General features: G+C 42.8%; 1 protein-coding gene across 5 annotated transcripts in view; it reads right to left on the bottom strand.

The window, feature by feature from the left end:
- LOC143299425 (plexin-A2-like) overlaps positions 1-19,044 on the bottom strand; it is a 385,902-nt gene that overhangs the window by 11,627 nt on the left and 355,231 nt on the right. For 4 of the 5 annotated variants that reach the window (XM_076612611.1, XM_076612610.1, XM_076612609.1 and 1 more), the window contains 18 exons: positions 18,638-18,766; positions 17,671-17,787; positions 16,889-16,985; positions 15,336-15,508; positions 14,346-14,485; positions 13,075-13,183; positions 12,127-12,269; positions 11,039-11,215; positions 10,040-10,133; positions 9,190-9,450; positions 8,385-8,540; positions 7,510-7,744; positions 6,293-6,438; positions 5,405-5,595; positions 4,201-4,345; positions 3,631-3,777; positions 2,913-3,078; positions 173-339 (listed from right to left, as the gene is read on the bottom strand). In XM_076612611.1, coding sequence (XP_076468726.1) covers positions 173-339; positions 2,913-3,078; positions 3,631-3,777; positions 4,201-4,345; positions 5,405-5,595; positions 6,293-6,438; positions 7,510-7,744; positions 8,385-8,540; positions 9,190-9,450; positions 10,040-10,133; positions 11,039-11,215; positions 12,127-12,269; positions 13,075-13,183; positions 14,346-14,485; positions 15,336-15,508; positions 16,889-16,985; positions 17,671-17,787; positions 18,638-18,766 — 2,793 coding nt within the window. The remainder of the gene's footprint in view (positions 1-172; positions 340-2,912; positions 3,079-3,630; positions 3,778-4,200; positions 4,346-5,404; positions 5,596-6,292; positions 6,439-7,509; positions 7,745-8,384; positions 8,541-9,189; positions 9,451-10,039; positions 10,134-11,038; positions 11,216-12,126; positions 12,270-13,074; positions 13,184-14,345; positions 14,486-15,335; positions 15,509-16,888; positions 16,986-17,670; positions 17,788-18,637; positions 18,767-19,044) is intronic. The other variant, XM_076612614.1, reaches the window with a different exon arrangement.

Raw genomic sequence — 19,044 nt, 5'->3', positions numbered from 1 at the left:
TCTAGAAATAGCCAGTTTACCTGTGTTCTTCTTGAAAACCCAACTCTATTTTTTTCATCTTTGCCATCAGTTTTTTGTGCAGCCACTTCTATACCATACTACATGTAAAATATTCTTTTTTTTCTCTCAACTTCTGTCAACAGACAAATCCATGGACAACTGAGCAGCTCACCTGATAATGTGCCAGAGTGTTGATACGCCTGCAGTCTCCCTCCAGTTTGGAGGTACCGTCCTCGTCATGCAGGGCCAGACGGTTGGCATTGCCCCTGTTGGGGAAGATTCTGGGGTGGACCCGACTTTTGTCGGCACCAATCCACTCTGGTGGATGATCAAACATGACTGTAGAGGACAGAAAAAAGGACAGACAAAAGAAAGCCATGCATTAGTCAGCCCCAGATCTCTTGTGTGTGCACAGCCTGTCATGCTACAATGCAACTTCTGCATGCACAAAGCGTTCATACACAGTCCAAGTTTGTCATCATCTCTCACATGCAAACCTTTGTCAGATGGTTCAAGGACACAACATACCACTTTGTTTTCCTGCCCCATCAGGAAACATAAAACCACAAAACACTTCATGATTGCTTTGAGACATAAAATGTTTCTCCAAGGTGGGCAAAGTACCCATTCTAATCTAGCTGTTTATTTTTATTGTTTTTTTTCTTCTTCTCATGAGTGTATAGTCAAAACATGTCTTGAAACCGTGAACAAAATCTGAACATGGAACATCAAATAAAAAGTCAGAGCATGTGTATCTCGGAGTCAGTCTCTGGAGTGTGTACAGTGTGTAAATGCAATTCTATTTATTTTGTTGTTGTGAATTTCAAATGGTTTTGTGGGAATTATATAGTGCCTAAATAATGATTATTCTAAGCAAGTCTATATCACTTAGCTGATTGAAAGCATGTCAAGGGCTGGTTTGCATAAGCAATCTTAGCAGCACCAGGTTTACTCAGCACTAAGATTTGCAAAGTCTAAGATTACTTTAAAAAAAAGGGGGGGGGGGGAATTCTTTATGCAAAGCACACTTATGCAGTTGGCATGCAGGAATTTCAGCAGTTATCAAGGCATTATAAAGACTGCACTGTGTCGAATCAAGAGTTTGAAAGCACTGTTGTTCTAATGGCTCTCCAGCAGAAAAGATGAAATGCACATGTCTAAGTTTGAAAACATGCAAACAGTTTCCCTGATTCCATAACAATCTACCATGGAAGGAGACAACTGACAGACAAACATCTCTACAGTGCATGACTGCTGACTCTTGACTGCATCTGGTCTGAGAATCCAACAAAATGCATCAACAATTGAAGTGCTCAAAGGTCGTATTGCAGTCATGGGAAGTAAGAACATAAATCTTACAGGTATGGGGTGGTTCCCCTTATACACCAAACCAAATAATAGAGAAAATGCACACACATTTGGGTTCCCAGTCAGTCTCCTGCTTTCCATGTGTGCCTTGCACCCCTCTGAGTAAAGAACCACACTCTCTCAGCCACCTTGATAAACTCAATCTTCCTTCCTCTCACAAATTCTACCTCTCCACCTGCACAAGTTTACAACACAGGGTTCTTGCTGGGAATTAAAGATGGCAAGCAGAGCAGACACCTCCCCTCAAGACTCCAGGATGGATTGCTTCCCTTAACTCAACATAAGTCTTCAATCGTCAAAGAAAAATGCCATAAATTTCTCTTGCAGCTAAGGAAAGAATGTGATCTTATAATAATCCAGACTTCATTCACTGCTTTTTTTCTCTTCATTGTAACTGAAGTTGTCACTTGGTATACACTGAGAGACAATCATTTTTGCTGTTTTGTCTGTTGTTCAACTTGTTACATATCTTACAACAGGCTATGGTGTCATGTTACATCCTTTACCACAGTTGAAATACACAATAGACTATGTCTTGAACTTGCAAAACTAGGAATATAATACATGTGGTTGCTCACCTTTAAAGAAAAAATTTTAAAAAGAAACATTTTTCCCTTTCAATATTACTTCCAATTGTACAAGAAAGAAAAAGTTGGCTAACAAAAGAACAAAAAAAAAAAAAAAAAGGAATGTCTAACATTTCCAGACAAAGCCATACAAGGTTAGGATAGGAGCATTCCAAATGCATATATTCTTTGATAAGTGGATGCTCTTGAAAATGAAATGTACATGCACAGCCACATTGCACTTTCTCCCAAAGCTGCTCTTCATTCAAGCATGCACAACCCATACCCCGCCCACACACACAGGTTCACTCACACAAGCAAGCAGTCACTACCAGCCATTGTTCCAAATCAAACTTAGATTTGTGCCATGCTGATTATTTGACATAGAACCATACATAAAAAACCCAACACCACAAAGCCGGCTATCCAAACTGAAAAACCTTACCCCTCTTACTTCAAAATGACACTGTCAACAAGCCACAGCCACCCTATGGACGGGTGGCCTTGTGATAATGCACCCAAATGGGCAATGAGTGTCAGGCTTCAAATCCCTATTCAGACCTGGACTGGAATTTTGTTCAGTATCTTGTCACACATACTGGAGACTGTAGACAGACCAGGAATTTAACTTCCCCTGCACTGGATCGAGTCATGGTTTGGGTACCAGTCATACAGATGAGATGATAAACTGAGGTCCTCTGTGCAACATACGCTGTGCACTGTAAAAGAACCTATGGCAAGACGATTGTCCCTGGCCAAATTTGGTAGAAATCTCCACTTTAATCTTAAAAACAAATACATTTACAGACAGAATAAAAAGGAAAGACAAGGATGCTGAGAACTGTGTGATGTGCTCTCCTTACTGAGAGCAGCCCTGTTTCTCACAAACTGGTTGTGACAAAGAATACAACAAATCAAAACAATAGACAGTGCAATAAAATGCAATACACACACTACAATACAATACAATACACTCACCTAGGTCCAGTTCTTCCTTGAGGGGACGGCTGCTGAAGGGAGCGTTCTTGTAGATGGCGTCCAGAATCTTCTCCTTGACCTGGGAGATGGTGTCGCAGTCCAGCACCTTGACAGGGTGGGAGGGCTGTGTGCACCCGTCCATGTCCACATCCAGCACGTACAGCGTCTGGGACAGCAAAGCACAGTACGCTTTTCACAGTGATTGTCTGCATCTGTGGACTATGGAGTTACACTCTGGGTGATGTTTCTGGTGCAGCATCGGTTGTGTTCTGTATATTTTATGTAACACGTATCTTATGTCATACAAGTCAGTGATCCGTGTACATCCCCCCCCCCCCCTCCCACACATCAATTACCACTATACACACAATTTAACAGTATATTATCATAAAACACCCAACATTCACCCTCTCCAGGTCACAAAGAAACACACACACACACACACACCAGTTACCACAATATACACAACAATTAGTATATTATCATAACCCCCCCCCCCCCTTGCTATTTCACAGAGAAATACACACCAGTTAGAAACCCACACACATACCAGTTACCACCATTCACACGAACAGTATATTATCATAAACCACTCAACACTCCCCACCCCCTCTCACCACCCACTTCATAAAGAAACACACGCACACACACACGCTCCACTTACCATACACACCTAACAAAACACCAGTACATTACAGAACATCCAAGAGGAGCATACCATGGGTTTGTACTGGATCTGCTGTCGTATCAACTTGTCCTCACTGAGGGAGTACCTGGCCTCTCCAGTGATGGAGTCCACAGGACCCTTGGACGTTTGCTGCTTGATGGCTTGGAACAGCATGAACAGGGGCTCCCCCGCACACTCCTGCAAAATGCAGTCAGTTCATTCTGATACCTGTGGCTTTATAATTCTTCTTTTTTTTTTTTTTGAACAGCTGTATCCTATTATGTTTACTTGTGTTGACTTAATATTTCATTGCCAACACAGGTCTGTTGATGAAATTTGATTTTTGTTGTAAGTACTTCAATACAGACCAAAAAGTGATAAATAACAAAATCAGTTCAATTAATGTGTAAAATGCAGCCATTGGGACGGAATCTAAGATTGTTATATACTGACATATAATATTCAATTATCAAAATTTATCACTATCAGTTGTGAGATGTCGTGAAATATTTGGTACATATCCTCACTGTTTTGTTTTTGTGAACCTTTCTTATTTCTTCATAGCTGCACACACCACACATCTCACTCAATTTCTGTAAAATCACCAAACCACCCACTGACCTTCAGGAACTTGTAGAGAAGGAAAGTGAACCAGTTGGTCAACATCTTTTCAGCCACCGACTCATTTCTGCGAAGCAGCAGTTTGGGCGTGTTCTTGCTCTCCACCGTCTTCTCTATCAGCTCAGCCAACAGAGTTTTCAAAATCCTGCACACACACATACAGCAGACTAAACTGACTGCACAATACTCATCATGGCCATGTCATCAACAACACACTGATCAGCTTTACATGCCAGAGGAACTATAGAGGGAGGGCGCAGACGGGGGCGGCAGAGAAAGAGCTGGTCTGACAACGTCAAGGAATGGACCAAAATGACGATGCCAGATCTCCTCACGACAGCTGCCAACAGAACGGCGTGGCAAGCTATGACATCTTCCTCATGTCCCCCCAACGCCCCCAGCGGTCGAGGGAATGAGTGTGAGTGAGTGAAATGTGGATTCTGCATGACCTTACTGTTCACTTCACAAATTCTTCTTATTCTGTAACTGCCACATCCACTCATACTCAAGTGGGCTGAAATGTGCAGACAAAGGGAGACAATGTGCAGAACAGTTGATAACCGGAGAATGGCTGTATCTGAGGGAAGCAAGCTCCGACAGCAGAAGACCGGCAGCAGTACAGAGCTGTGGTGGCACCATCATGTGCCACAGCCACAGGGTATGAAGCAGGATTCAGTATCAAGACAGGATTAATTTCATTGTGCAAGACTTTTCAAAGACTTATAATCTGTAACATTGAGTAGTTAAAAATGACTGCATTTGTGTATATGCATGTATGCATGTATATATGTACAAGTGCATTCACATAACCATTTTAGGTAACATCAAAAGAAGACTAATTAATTTCAATGAGCAAGGCTTTTCACAGACTTACGATCTGTAACAAAGGGTAGTTAAAACTGACTCTGCATGTGAGTATGTGCATGCATGCATGCTTGAGTGCATTCACACACTTGAGTAAATGCCTTGCAAGCATGTATACATGGAAGTATGCATATATATATACTCATTACTGTATGTTTGTATTCAAGTGTTTATATACTATGCTGGTTTTCTTATGAATAGCTTTGGTGTGAAAGCCATTGTCCGAATTCTGGAAGTTAAAAGAACCTTCTTGGCATGAAGAAAAGGAGAAACACACACACACACCCATCCACACACACAAACACATCCACAGCCAGGCACACAGGCCACACAGACTGACTCTGTGGAGTACTCCATCTGGGTCTGCAGAGCCACACTGATGAGGGAGGCCACGTTGACACGGTCACGCAGGTTGAAGTTCTTGTTGGACTCCAGAGTGCGGATGAAGGTGAGGATGAAGGTCTTGTTACTGACCAGGCCGGCAAACAGCCGCACCCCCTGCTCGATGCTCTCCCGACGGTGAAAATCCAGCTGAAACAGGGGGTTTCTGGGTGCAACCATCATGTACTCACTGCTGAAGAAAGTGTATAGAGATTTTGAAGTCTATGTCACCTGGTAGTAATCAGACAAACCAATGAGAAGAAAGAAGAGACAACAGTACCTGGAAAAAGACTGTGCAAAATGCTGAATAATGATTAACAGGATTTCTGTACCTTGAAAATACCTCTACCCAAAAAGAGATAAAAGCAGTGTAAACAGAACTTAAGTACTGTATTCTATCTGCTTTAACACAACAGGGACAGAGTGATTAAAAGGAAACTGCTATATCTGGCAATAATTCACAATACACACACACACACACACACACACACACACACAGAAACACAATGCAATCCACCAAAGAAAGCCATTATCAGCTCTACATGAAGTTTGTATTTCAGTCAAATCAGATCATCGTCCCCTTTGTAAATCAGAGACTTGGTTACAACTCCTTACAAAATACAACAGGATAATTCTGCAGTGTATGCACACAAACACAAACCACGCTGAAACACTACATCCCACCCAGTCCCACTATTCTACTTTCACACTGAAAATAAACCCCCAAACAGCACAGCCCATGTTAAGCCTCAAACAAGAGGTCACCACTATCACTCAGCACAGGTGAGTGTGGCCACTGTGCAGCCCCAGGTCACACCTGACATCCAGGGGGACCCTTCCTGCTCACCTGCAGCTCTTTGACCACGGCGTGATCCTCGGCCCCGGGGAACATGATACGCATGCAGTAGGTGCGGTAGTCCCAGAACGGTATGGTCACCTGGCCACACGTGTCGCTCGTCAGCTCCGTCATGTCCGTCTGCAGCTCTGCAAAGGCTGCAAGGGAGGATAAGACACAGTGCTTTATGTAGGCTGCTTTGTTTGTTCACAACTTTCTGGCATTGTGTTGGCTTGTCTGTTTACAACTTTGTGGCATTTTGTTTGTACTGGGCTTCAATCCTCCCTGCATGAGAAAATGACGTCACAATGTGGACGCCCTGGTGAGTTTTAGTGCTTTGATCCGTGGTGAGATGTCAGCTGATCAGTTAACACTTATAAGTCAAAAACTTGTGGGCATCATCTGCCATTAATGTATCAGATGTGTGAAACAGCAGTTCAGTGGACAAACACCGATGTTGTCAACTTTTGGATACCAGCCAAGAGTTGAACTGTCATACACACCCAGTCTATACTATTTGTCAGTGGACTACACTGATACTAGATGCAGCACGTGACAAAGCAGGGAGGAAGACAGACATAATGACCAGATCTTAAGAGAAGTGACTGACTGGCATTCTCTGTAATGGCACTGAACACTCCAACCTGATCACATCACTCCTAACATGTCCACACACTCACCTTCCTTCCTACCAAGGTCCACACACCACACACCTTCCCAACAACGCCCACACACCACACACCTTCCCAACAACGCCCACACACCACACACCTTCCCAACAATGCCCACACACCACACACCTTCCCAACAACGCCCACACACCTTCCCAACAATGCCCACACACCACACACCTTCCCAACAACGCCCACACACCTTCCCAACAATGCCCACACACCTTCCCAACAATGCCCACACACCACACACCTTCCCAACAACGCCCACACACCTTCCCAACAATGCCCACACACCACACACCTTCCCAACAACGCCCACACACCACACAACTCACCTTCCTTCCTACCAAGGTCCACACACCACACACCTTCCCAACAACGCCCACACACCACACACCTTCCCAACAACGCCCACACACCACACAACTCACCTTCCTTCCTACCAAGGTCCACACACCACACACCTTCCCAACAACGCCCACACACCACACACCTTCCCAACAACGCCCACACACCACACACCTTCCCAACAACGCCCACACACCACACACTCACCTTCCTTGCACTCATTGGCCACCCTGGCCTCCAGCATGTCCATCTGGATCCTCATCTTCTTCATCAGGTCGTCGTTGCGGCGCGACTTGACGCGGTAGACGATGCAGACAATGATGAGGACGATGACCAGCATACTGGCTCCCACAGCGATGGCCACAATGGCAGCGAATGACAGCACCTCTGGCTCCTCGTATCGCAGCGCCCCCACTGGGAACGTCAGGTTGCCCACCGTCACCTGGACACACAGTCAGTGTTGTAGGGTAAAGGCTTTCCACTTAACTTATTCTCTGAAGACAGACCTGTAGTCTGAAAGGTCGGATGCTTCTTAGCAAAAGTGAGGCTCTTTTTATCAACTTTCTTCATATGTAATTTTTATAGACTCGGCAATCATAATTTTATTGTCGTACATTTTAAGGATGGGTGCAAAAGCCAAGTGATTAAAGGTTTGGAGTTTCAATCTGAGGGTCCCAAGTTTGAATCCCAGTCTTGGTGCAAAGTGTGTTAATAGCGGAGATTTTTCTGACCACTCAGGTCGCCAGATGTGCAGATCTGCCAGTGCCTGAACACTCTACATGTGTATGTGCATGTACCAGGACTGCATGTTTCCTCATATGTGTCAGTGAAAGCTAAATATAAATTGGTGATGAAAAACAACTCCACAACAGGTTAAAATATAAAGTATACACAGCATATATTCATCTCATCGTGGCTTGCTTTGGATTGTCAAACTCTGTTTCACACACAGACAAAAGATTATTAAAGAAACCTGCCAAATCCACAGCATGTGTACGGTTTTAAGAATAGGCTGACAGTTAAAAAAAAAAAAATGAAGAAAAAAAAATGACAGAAATGAAACCCCAAAAAATGTCAGTCACCACAACTTCAGGAAGTCCACTGCCGATGAGGGGGTGTGGCTGTGAGGGAGGGGGTTTGCAGGTGACGATGGTGGCAGCAACGTTGACCTCCGTACAGTTGTCCTGACCCACAGTGATGGTCACGTCGGGGTTCCTCAGGGGGCCCAGCTTGCTGCCCTGTACACCATGTGAACATCGTCATCGTCTGCTGCACTTCTTCATCATCACTATCATTGTCATCACTATCGCTAACATCACAATAATTACCATCACTGTTATCATCACAGTCATTGTCATCACTGTCACGGTCATTACTGTCACTATCATTGTCATTTCTGCTATCATCAATATCAGTGTCATAACTATCGTCATCAACATCATTGTCATTATCAAAATCATCATTGACATCACTATGACTGTTGTCATCACTATAATCGTTGTCACTGCTATCATCATCCTCAATATCAAGGTCACTACTATCATAATCAGTATCATTATCACCTTCATAATCGTCGTCATTATAATCACCATGTCTGTCATCATTATAATCCCTTCAGTGACTGACCAGCTGTTTGGCTCTGTGTGTAGGTTACATTCTTGGGGGAAAAAAAAAATATATATATATATATAAATATACAGATTTGACTGCAAGCCTTGTCACCTCCTTGAAACTGAAGCTATCATCAAATTCGTGTGCAATTTACACAACAATGTGCAGTCACTCGTCACTCACAAATATAAACAAGACAACCTACTTACAACCGTGTATTATGTTTCTAACCACTAGCATACATAATCCTCTTTTAAATACCCAAATTGCACCCACCTCAATCACCAACAGCTCATTTTTCTGTTGATGAACTTTGACCCCATCCTCGAAGTCGGTGAACTCGGGGTCAGAAAAGACCTCCACCATGCGGTAGTCCTCATAGCTGACGGCCGTCAGGTTACGAACAGACTGCACCCCATCCAGTCGAAACCCGTAGGCCAGTGTGAAGGACTTGCTTCCTTTCAGCTTGGCTGGAGGAATGGGCACTTGGGGGGTTTTACACCACATGTGCTTGCCGTCAGTGGACTTTTCACATACCTGTCAAAATGACACGTTTTCATCAGACTGTGATAAAACACACTGTCAATCTGTGCTGAGAAAAGCAGGGAATTTATCCCCAGTTTCATTCCAATATTCAAGTCAAGATTGTGACAAAATCACACCCCACTCTTGCACATTTCTGTGTCATGACTGAAGCGTTCATTGAACCTAAACCTGAAGAACTTACACCCCTTCCCAAATCACTTCCAGTTTGCAATGTCCAATGGCAACGGACACAAAAACCATGAGTGACTGATCCCCTGTCACAGTGACCACCCCACGCTGATTGTGGATACAGTCATCAACATGACCATCTGCACTTCCTGGCTTATTCAAAAGTCTTAACCTTTCACTGCCAGAAAAAAATAAGGACATTCTTCTCTTTGCAGCAAAGAGTGAAACAGCCACAACCTACTCTCTCTGAATGCTTCTTCAAATTTTTGCTGTGAATTCCATTTGTAGGTCCACTAACTCACAGAGCTTTGCTCTGTGATTAATATACTTTTTTTTTCCACCAAATATACTAATCCACAACAATTTTTTTCAGAAAAAGAAAAAAAGGAAAGAAAGAATGAGAAAATCTCACATTTTCGTATGCAGTCTTCCTGTACCACAGAATCATGCTTGGTGACTGGATGCGATCCAGGTTTTCCCCGATCACCTTGACCTTCACTCCACCACTAAAACACAATCACAAACACAAAATATTTTAAAACACCATGAAGGGAAGCACAAACATAAAGGTAAACACAAAGGCATACACAAGGGTAAAATCACATGCTACAAAACTGGGCTGGCTTGCACAAGCCATCTTTGCAGCACTAAGCTTGCTTGGAATTAAGAATTTCCAAGAAAAAAACCCAAAAACAACAACAACAAAAAAAAACCCAAAGAAAATGTAACTCTTCAGTTTAAGTTCCAGCCCATCACTGAGACAACAGTTGCTCCCCTGTTCTGCTGTTCACTGAAAATGCATCACATGGCCGCACATGCTCTTGTATCCACTGAGCCACTCTCACATCACACCACACCAAGACTTGCCTCCCAATCTGAGCAGGAATCATCTTCCTTCCACCTGAAGGTTTTGAGATGAGGTTGATAGCTTGTGAATGGAATCACCTCTGTTGACTCAGCTGGTAAAAACGATTCTCATCATTTTTCTGTTTTGGCTGCTCAATCATCTGCACCATCTCATTAGCAGTACCTACACTACTCGTTCCCAGTCTCCCATACACAGCAACACCTGGCTTCATCTGCAGCAGTCTCTGTACTGGCAGTCAACATGGAACCATCAGTATTAGATCACCAAGTGGTCACACATCAGGAGACCCTACACTTCAACAAAGTCACTTCTGTGCTGTTCAGCAGTGCCTGTTCTGATTCAACAAACACAGGACACCACCTACTATGCACCCTACTGACAACAACAAGTGCTTAGTCGAGAAACAGACTGAATGAACATCCCCTCCAGAGTGGAGGTTGCCACCACGTCCCTCAACAACAGCCACAGCAGTGTATCAAACCACTAACATAGTATTCATTTCCCATCACCACCTGACACAGCACAAGGGGGCAGCACTGTCACCTGAGGATGGACTCCTTGTGGTCGATGCCTTTGATGATGGGGTTGGGCAGGTAGGTGAAGGTCACATGACTGGGCCCCTGCACCAGCGTTCGGTCAAAGGTCACACTGATCGTGTGGCTGCCATTGGACGAGGCCGAGCTGTTGCTTGTGACGCACGTCAGGTTGCTGTCGCTCAGGCTGAAGAAAACAAAACAAAAGAAAAATCAACAATAAGAGGAACTTTCCCTGTGTAAAGGGACAGAACTCCCTGCTAATGGTGCTTGAGCTTCCTGTAGTCCGCTTGCAAACAGGTCTATAAAATGGTACAGAGGTACAGAGGAACAGACCAAGGAAATCCCTCAAAATCTCTTATGGAAACCAATATACATACAATGCACGCATGAAATACGCAACAACAAAACCCAAATCAAAACACTGTGCAATAACTGCTAATTACAAATGTGTGAAAGGAGGAGTTTGTATTATACTCCATGTTTGGTGATACATATACTTACCATGTCAAACTGATGCAAACTAGGCCTATCAGTTTGCTCTGCTTGGCCAAATTTCGCGCGGCTAACAGTGAAAAGACACCCCTTCTTGCCCGGTCCGCTCTCAGACAATCAAACACCTCTAAAAGCTATAAGCGCTGAATCATTCCTTCGGCCAAGGCTCTCCATGCCATCTTGTCAGGTTTTCGCTCTGTCTCATCTTACGCTTTTTTTGGCTATTAAGCATGTTCATTTGGCCTTATTTTGTGCATACGGCTTGTCTGTAAATTTTTTTTTACATTCTCTGTACTCGTTTCGACTCGGCCCCCTCGATTCGTTTGTTTTTTTCTACCTCTAAGTCGATCCTGTCTTTCCTTTCTCTGTTGGGGATCGAATTTTCGCTGGGTGCCTACACGCAGTACCATGCCTCGTATGCCATCCTACGAAGGCAGATATTTTGGAAGTGAATTATGAAGTTGTTCAATATGTACTGTTACCATCTTGATATAAGGGCAGCAGAAACGGACACACACATACACAATCCACACACCCTCATACCCCCCCAACCCACATCTACAAACCTATCCTGACACACTGCAGTCACCTCTCCAAACTGACCTGGTCACATTCAGACAGGGCATGTTATCCCCAATCATGACGGACACAGAAGTGCCGGCGTTGACGTCATTGCCCATGATGGTGACCACTGTCCCTCCATCCACAGGGCCCACTGTTGGCATGATCCCCGTGATTTCTGGCTCCTGGACACAAATAAAATCATTCAAAACTAAAAATACAACATCAACAACAATTAACAACAACAAAAAAACATAAACAATATCAACACACATGTGTTGTTTCCCTATTTCTGCCATTTTCTAGTATGAAAAATTTGGCAGGTGACATGACTTGAAAAAGCAACACCAACCCACAAACCAAAAAAAACCAAAAAAACCAAAAACAAAAAAAACCCCAAAAAAACCCCACACACCAGAAATGTAAAGGAATCTTGATATTTCAAAACGGTGAGTTGCATTATGCAACATTATACCCTGTGTAAAAATGATCATCATTAACATTTTTGTTACTAGCAATACAAAGTCTGTGCAAACCTTTCTACATTTCTTAGTATCAATAAGATGGTCGTATCCCAAGGTATCAGTTATATGGGTGTATCCCATGGTATCAATTAGACTCCTGGTATGGGCTGGCTGGTTTGATCAATGTGTATACTTCAATGCTGCCTTCAGTGTTGTTCCATGTGCCATGGGGAGGCGTGTGTGTGGAGCAGTGAGATGTGACCTACAGTGTGCTGTGTGATCGTCAACCAGCAAGTCTAACATGCCAGGACTGGAGTGCACAGAGACAGAGATCAATGCAATGAAAAAACATCAAAGCTGTGTATTTGGGGAAAAAAAATCTCCCTTTCTTATTTATAGACCAGCCAACCACACTGGGCCATACCAAGGCTGAAAAACTAAATATTTGTAACACAAAACCAAATAACCAAAAAATTAGGCATCATCAACAAATTTCTTTTAATCAAACCATTCCCCTCATACTGACCACGTAGCGGTAAGCGTGTTGTGAAACCCCCTTGTGTGTCTTGCCGACGATCACTCGCACTTTCCCCATCTGCATTGGCAAGATGGCCGGCCTCGTCAAACACACCACCCTGAAACACAACCAACCACAACATGCTCAACTTCTGGTGTCTTCATACATCAGCCCCAAAAATACTGGACAACAGGCTTTTCATTTTGAATTTTCTTCTGTGTTTTCTAAGTTCCAAGATGTTATCATAGTGTGATGCATTGTGTTTTCTGCTGAGAAAAACAAAAATCAAACTCAGATTTTTTTTTGATTTTTTTTTAAATTTATATATATATTATTTATCTAAGTTCTTGTTGACATCATTTTGAAATGAATTAAATTTTCTGATAAAAAACAAAAACAAACAATTCAGCTTGTGTGTAAAAAAAAACAAGATTTTGTACGTTCTGTTCAAGCAACTCACAAGCTTTAACAGAGTTTTGTAACAAATTCTAACAAACTGAAGCTGACAGCTGATTTCAAGACCAGGTCATGTAACCGTTAAGATCTCTGTGAAAGTTGTCTGCTGTAAAATGTATTTTTTCACAAATCAAAAACTTGTTAACAAAGGTTTATGGCACAAAGAACGTCCATAAACTGTCAGGGCACTAAAATCTTTCCTGGGAAGGGAGGTCAATCCGTAGAGGTAAATCACAGAATACTGGCGAGGTTAGCTCCCTTTAATTGTGAGACGAATCACCACAAACGATCATGGAATACTACGAGTGCAAGTGCTCTGGTAAGTTGATTTTGCCATCTTCTGACTGGAATAAGTCCCCCCTTACAGACACCGAGTTCCCATTCCCAGTTTTCCCCATGTAAGTACCAAAGTTACAAAAATGTGACTTCAAAGTAAACATCTAAGAAATGAAATTGATCAAGATTTTTTTTTAGGTTACATAAATAAGAACAGTACAAAGTAGTACAAAGGTGGGAATAAATTCATCATTAATAATATTCATGAAACAATAATAATGTGTAAGCAAGAGATGATATAGAGGGTTTCTCTTCCACTCTGAAATCGCTGTCACCTCCACAATGGTTTGTAAAATAAGAAAAAAATTAAATTAAATTAAGCCCCAATCTCTACATCTCTCCTCAGTCTCATTTCAGATGACCATCAGACAAATCTCATAGCTGATCCAAAGATCAAAGCGACCACAACAAATTCACACACACACACACACACACACACACTATGCACATGCATGCAAGCACACACACAAAAGCAATCAGTCTCTCACTTCCTGGGAGCCTCGAACTCAAGGATGTCGCAGACAACCCCGTCCACGTCCACCTCCACCTCCTTCCTGTTCTGCCCCAGGTTCTCCCCCTCCACTGTCAGCCGGGTACCGCCATCGTTGGGGCCAGAGTGTGGGTGGATCTGTCACACACCATCACCGTGCTTTGATCACTCTTCTTGTTCACATGGTGTGGGGCAAAATAATGTTTCTATGCCCACAGGGGGGTACATGAAATCAACTTCTTGCCTTGCTTTGCTGTTTGTTAAAAGAAACTTGCTGCAGTGCTCCTGCAAGACCTGTGTCTGTTCCTGAGGGATGCTTCTGTGTCTGTCTGCATCTCTTCAATTAAATAAGACTTTGGTGTAAGTATTGCTGTGTCTTGTCTTTCACCACTTTCATTTGCACCGTTAGCTAACATATACACACTCATGTACACTCATTCACACTGACACACACACTAATATGCACACACACACACACACACACTCTCTCTCTCTCTTTCATGCATACACAATCAAACATTCTCTTTCATTCATACATACACGCACACACACACTCTCACACCCAAACACAACACTAGCCACACAGAGAGAAAAATGGTGGTTTTGGAACAAAAACGCATTATATTGCACATATGCATTCTCTCACACATACTCAGACACACTCACTCTCCCACCCACCGATCAACCACACACTAACAAAGAAGTTGGGGTCAGGGCAAACAAATACTCTGATGCACAAACATTTTCACACTCTCATTCTTTCACATGTTTCTCTCTCTCTCTCTCTCTCTCTCTCTGCAGACAGAAACAGAAACTTTGAGAGCTAGATGTAAAAAAGCAGTCATGCTTACTCTGCTACCCACATGAAATAAAAAAAAATTGTTTCATTGAATTTCTTTCATTTCGTTTCTCTCTCTCTCTCTCTCTCACACACACACACATCACCACCACCTCCAAACACCACCCCCACCCCCAAGCAGCCACTCACAGACGTGATGGTGGGGTTAGGACAGACACTGGAGCGAGGCAGCCAGTCGGCAGCGGAACAGAAGCGGTCAGTGGTGCACTGTGTGTTGCCGCACCAGCCACAGGCGTACTTGGTGTCCACCGTGAAACACTCCCCACAGCTCTTCGCCATCGCCGCACACTTGTACATCATCACTGTCCACACAACACTGATACTGTCAATATGTACAGCACCTTTTCTCTGAACAGGACACACACACACACACACACACACACACACACACACACACACAGAGACAGGGAGAGAAAAAGAGTGCTTGAGCACGCATGTTTGCGAGAGAGCAAGACAGAGAGAGTGAGTGCAAGCATGCATGTGTGCTGCCATTTACATGAAAACCATTACACCAGTCAATTATTTTAAGACTATCTTTATTCAGCTTTTTGCTCTCTGTGTGTGTGTGTGTGTGTGTGTGTGTGTGTGTGTGTGTGTGTGTGTGTGTGTGTGTGTTGCAGCAACCTACACAAAAGTCTCAAATCCCTGAACTGAAATCATCTTCAGTGTCGACGATCTTCAGCAGTCCATTGCTAATGTATGACTTTTTCAACTCCTTGTTAAATAGTCCTGTTGGTTCGCTGTTATAGTTGTTAGTTTTTCATTAGAAATATGTTATATTGTTATGTTGTTGTTGTTTTTTGTTTTTAAACAAAACTTAAATCAGTAATTTTCACACACACACACACACACACACTTTCACTTACTCGTATGTGTACACAGTAATTCCCTCCCCCTCCTCCCACTCGATTTTTTTCCTTCCCTCGTCTAATATCACTTACAGTGAAAAGACGTTAAACTAAAGAACGAACGAACACACACTCTATCCCCACTTACAATGGATGAGAACAATGGAGTGGCACTCTGTGTCCTACATTAGTTTTATTAAAGTGGGTTTCCAGGTGTGTTTTTTTGTTTGTTTTGTTTTTCCCTTCTGTTTTTTTGGCTGCCCCACTATATGCACCATTTCAGTGGCATTTCTCCCATGCCACTCATTCCAAATCCTTCAAACACAGACACACCTGGGTTTGTCTGTCACAGTTGTTTTTTCAGTTTGTTTCCTCCAGCAAAACAGATTTTTATAATCCTAATCCTTATACATAGCAAAAACCTTAAAAGCATTAAACTTCAGTATAAATAACAAAAGACTAATGAGGCTAGGAGAGTCAAGGATTCAACAACAATAAAGAGAAGTAACTCCATTTACAAGGTACACAACTTCCAAGTCAATGCTGCTCATGCTGCCAGTTCAGCTTGCACACTGGGAAACTTGAAGGTACATAAAAACAAACCCACAGACTTCTCAAAACAAGTTCCAGGTTTGTCCTTGTAGCTGATTCAGTAGTATAAGCAGCACTGACTTGAAGTTGTGTACCTTGTAAGTGGAGAGATTTACTACTCTTTATAAGTATACATAGCTTACTATATCAAACACAGTACAGACATTAGAATTTATCAAATGTAAAACAAAGGTTAACTATTACATATGATAAACTATTGATGATCAGTGACAGGACACAAACCTTGAACACCATTGGGGTTGTCCAGGGGATGATCCCCATTCCCCCAGTAGATTTTGAATGGGACACTGTACAGGCGCACACTGCGGTGATAGTTGAACTGAAACAAAGGTCATAATTAAACTGAAACAAAGGTGGTAATTAGACTGAAACAAACTGCATATGTACAAAGTTAAACCATTTTGCCTCAAACCCAAACCCTAACTGTCTCAATGAATAGGAATCAAACTGACAACACAAGTCCACTATCACTATTTGAACAGTTTCATGTTTTTGTCTTTTTGTTTCTCCTTGTTCTTATACTCTCTCTAAAAAGCAGTGCAGTGACAGTAGTAGTTTGTTTTCTCCTCTACTTTCATGTAAGACATGTAGCGGTAGTTCTTGATTAAGCTTCAGCTCTGTTGTGATTTTAGATGACAATTTCAAATCCAACACACAGTGTCTAAAGTGTAATCAGTGCATATACATTTACCTCTACTGCTTCCACAAACTGCTTTGAGAATGCTTCTTGGAAATATTGGTTTTTTAGATTTTTTAAGAATTTTTTTTAATTAAATCAGACATTTAAAGAAGATTACATAACAGATAGTCGTTTTCAATGATTTGCATTTATACGAATCCACAAAATTTGCATAAATCTATCACTTGTAATGGGTTGAGTAACTGACAGAAAACTGAAAGGTAAACAAAAATTATCTTTCCAAAACTTTCACACACACACACACACACACACACACACACACACACACACAATTCATCTGCTGTTGAGAAGCAATCCAGCTTACATTCAGAGTGCTGCAGTTGATCAACACTTTGTTTGGCGAGAACGGAACCACAGAGGCTGGAACAGTTCTTCCGGAATCAATGTTGAACTCGCATCTCAGGTTGTCCTTTTGAAATTCCTGGGGAAAACAAAATATTAATAGCTATTAATATCACCTATCTAGCTATCAATCTACCTATCTATCTCAGCATCGTGAAAAGAAAATATGCAATGCTATCTAGATTTAGTTTCCTTTCACCCCTTGTTTGAGGAAATGGACCCCATTTTGTTTGGTTAAACAAACAAACAAAAAACAAAAAAGAAAAAGAAAATCGTAACATGTATGCTCTGCTTTCGAATCATGTGCTGTCAAAGATCTTAATTTGTATAATTCTATACTGTTAGAAAACTGGATCACATTATTTTAAGTAATGATGGGTAATAAATTACTTGTGTCCAAAAACAAAACGGTAAATATTCATCAGTTCACAGGCACATGCAATGTTGAACTTGAAGCTGTCAAGTATTGCCAGCAGTTCAAACTGTGTCTCAACCCGGCTGCAACTTATTCAAGAGTTACTTCCCCTGAACCGTTGAAAGCGGAAGGTGGCAGTCTGGTTGATGCTCGTCTGTCAATAACGGAGTCTGTGAGGGTCTAGGTTTGAATTCCACTCTCACCCTTTCTCCCCAATCTGACTGGAAAGTCAAACTGAGCATCTAGTCAATAAACCGAGGTCCTGTGTGCTGCACGCGCTTGGCACACTGAAAAAGAACACACGGCCACAAGACTTGTCCTCTGGCAAAATTTTGTTGACAAAATCCACTGTGATAGGCACACAGACATAATATGCATGCACTCAAGGCCTGACTAAGCATGTTGGGTTATGCTGCTGGTCAGGCATCTGACTGGCACGTGTGGTGTAGTGAATATGGATTTGTCCAAACGCAGTGACGCCTCCTTGAGAAACAAAGTGTTGCTGGCCACCCACCTGCATGGCCAGCCCGTGCACCATGATGCCCCGGGTGGTGTCGGCAGGCACCAGGATCTGGGGGTCCGAGGAGGCCAGCTCCAGACGAGGGCAGTTCTCTGGGCCTGGGAGTGACGAACTGCCTGATGCCTGCAGTCACATGTCAACACAGTCATGGGAGTTAACGACAACACTGTTCCTGTTGGCTGTCAGTCAGTGGGTGGGTGATGAGGGTGAGTGGAGTGTAAGCGACAAAAGCGAAAGTCCCTGTAGACAAGACAAGCAGAGAGATAGATACACAGAGATAGAGTGACAGACAGAGAGAGGGAGACAAACAGATACAGAGAGACAGGGAGAGAAAAAGAGTGCTTGAGCACGCATGTTTGCGAGAGAGCAAGACAGAGAGAGTGAGTGCAAGCATGCATGTG

The sequence above is a fragment of the Babylonia areolata genome, chromosome 25, assembly GCF_041734735.1.
Source record: "Babylonia areolata isolate BAREFJ2019XMU chromosome 25, ASM4173473v1, whole genome shotgun sequence".
Lineage (NCBI taxonomy): Eukaryota > Metazoa > Mollusca > Gastropoda > Neogastropoda > Buccinidae > Babylonia > Babylonia areolata.
The sequence above is the reverse complement of the archived record's forward strand: the minus strand, read 5'-3'. Positions and strand labels throughout refer to the sequence as shown.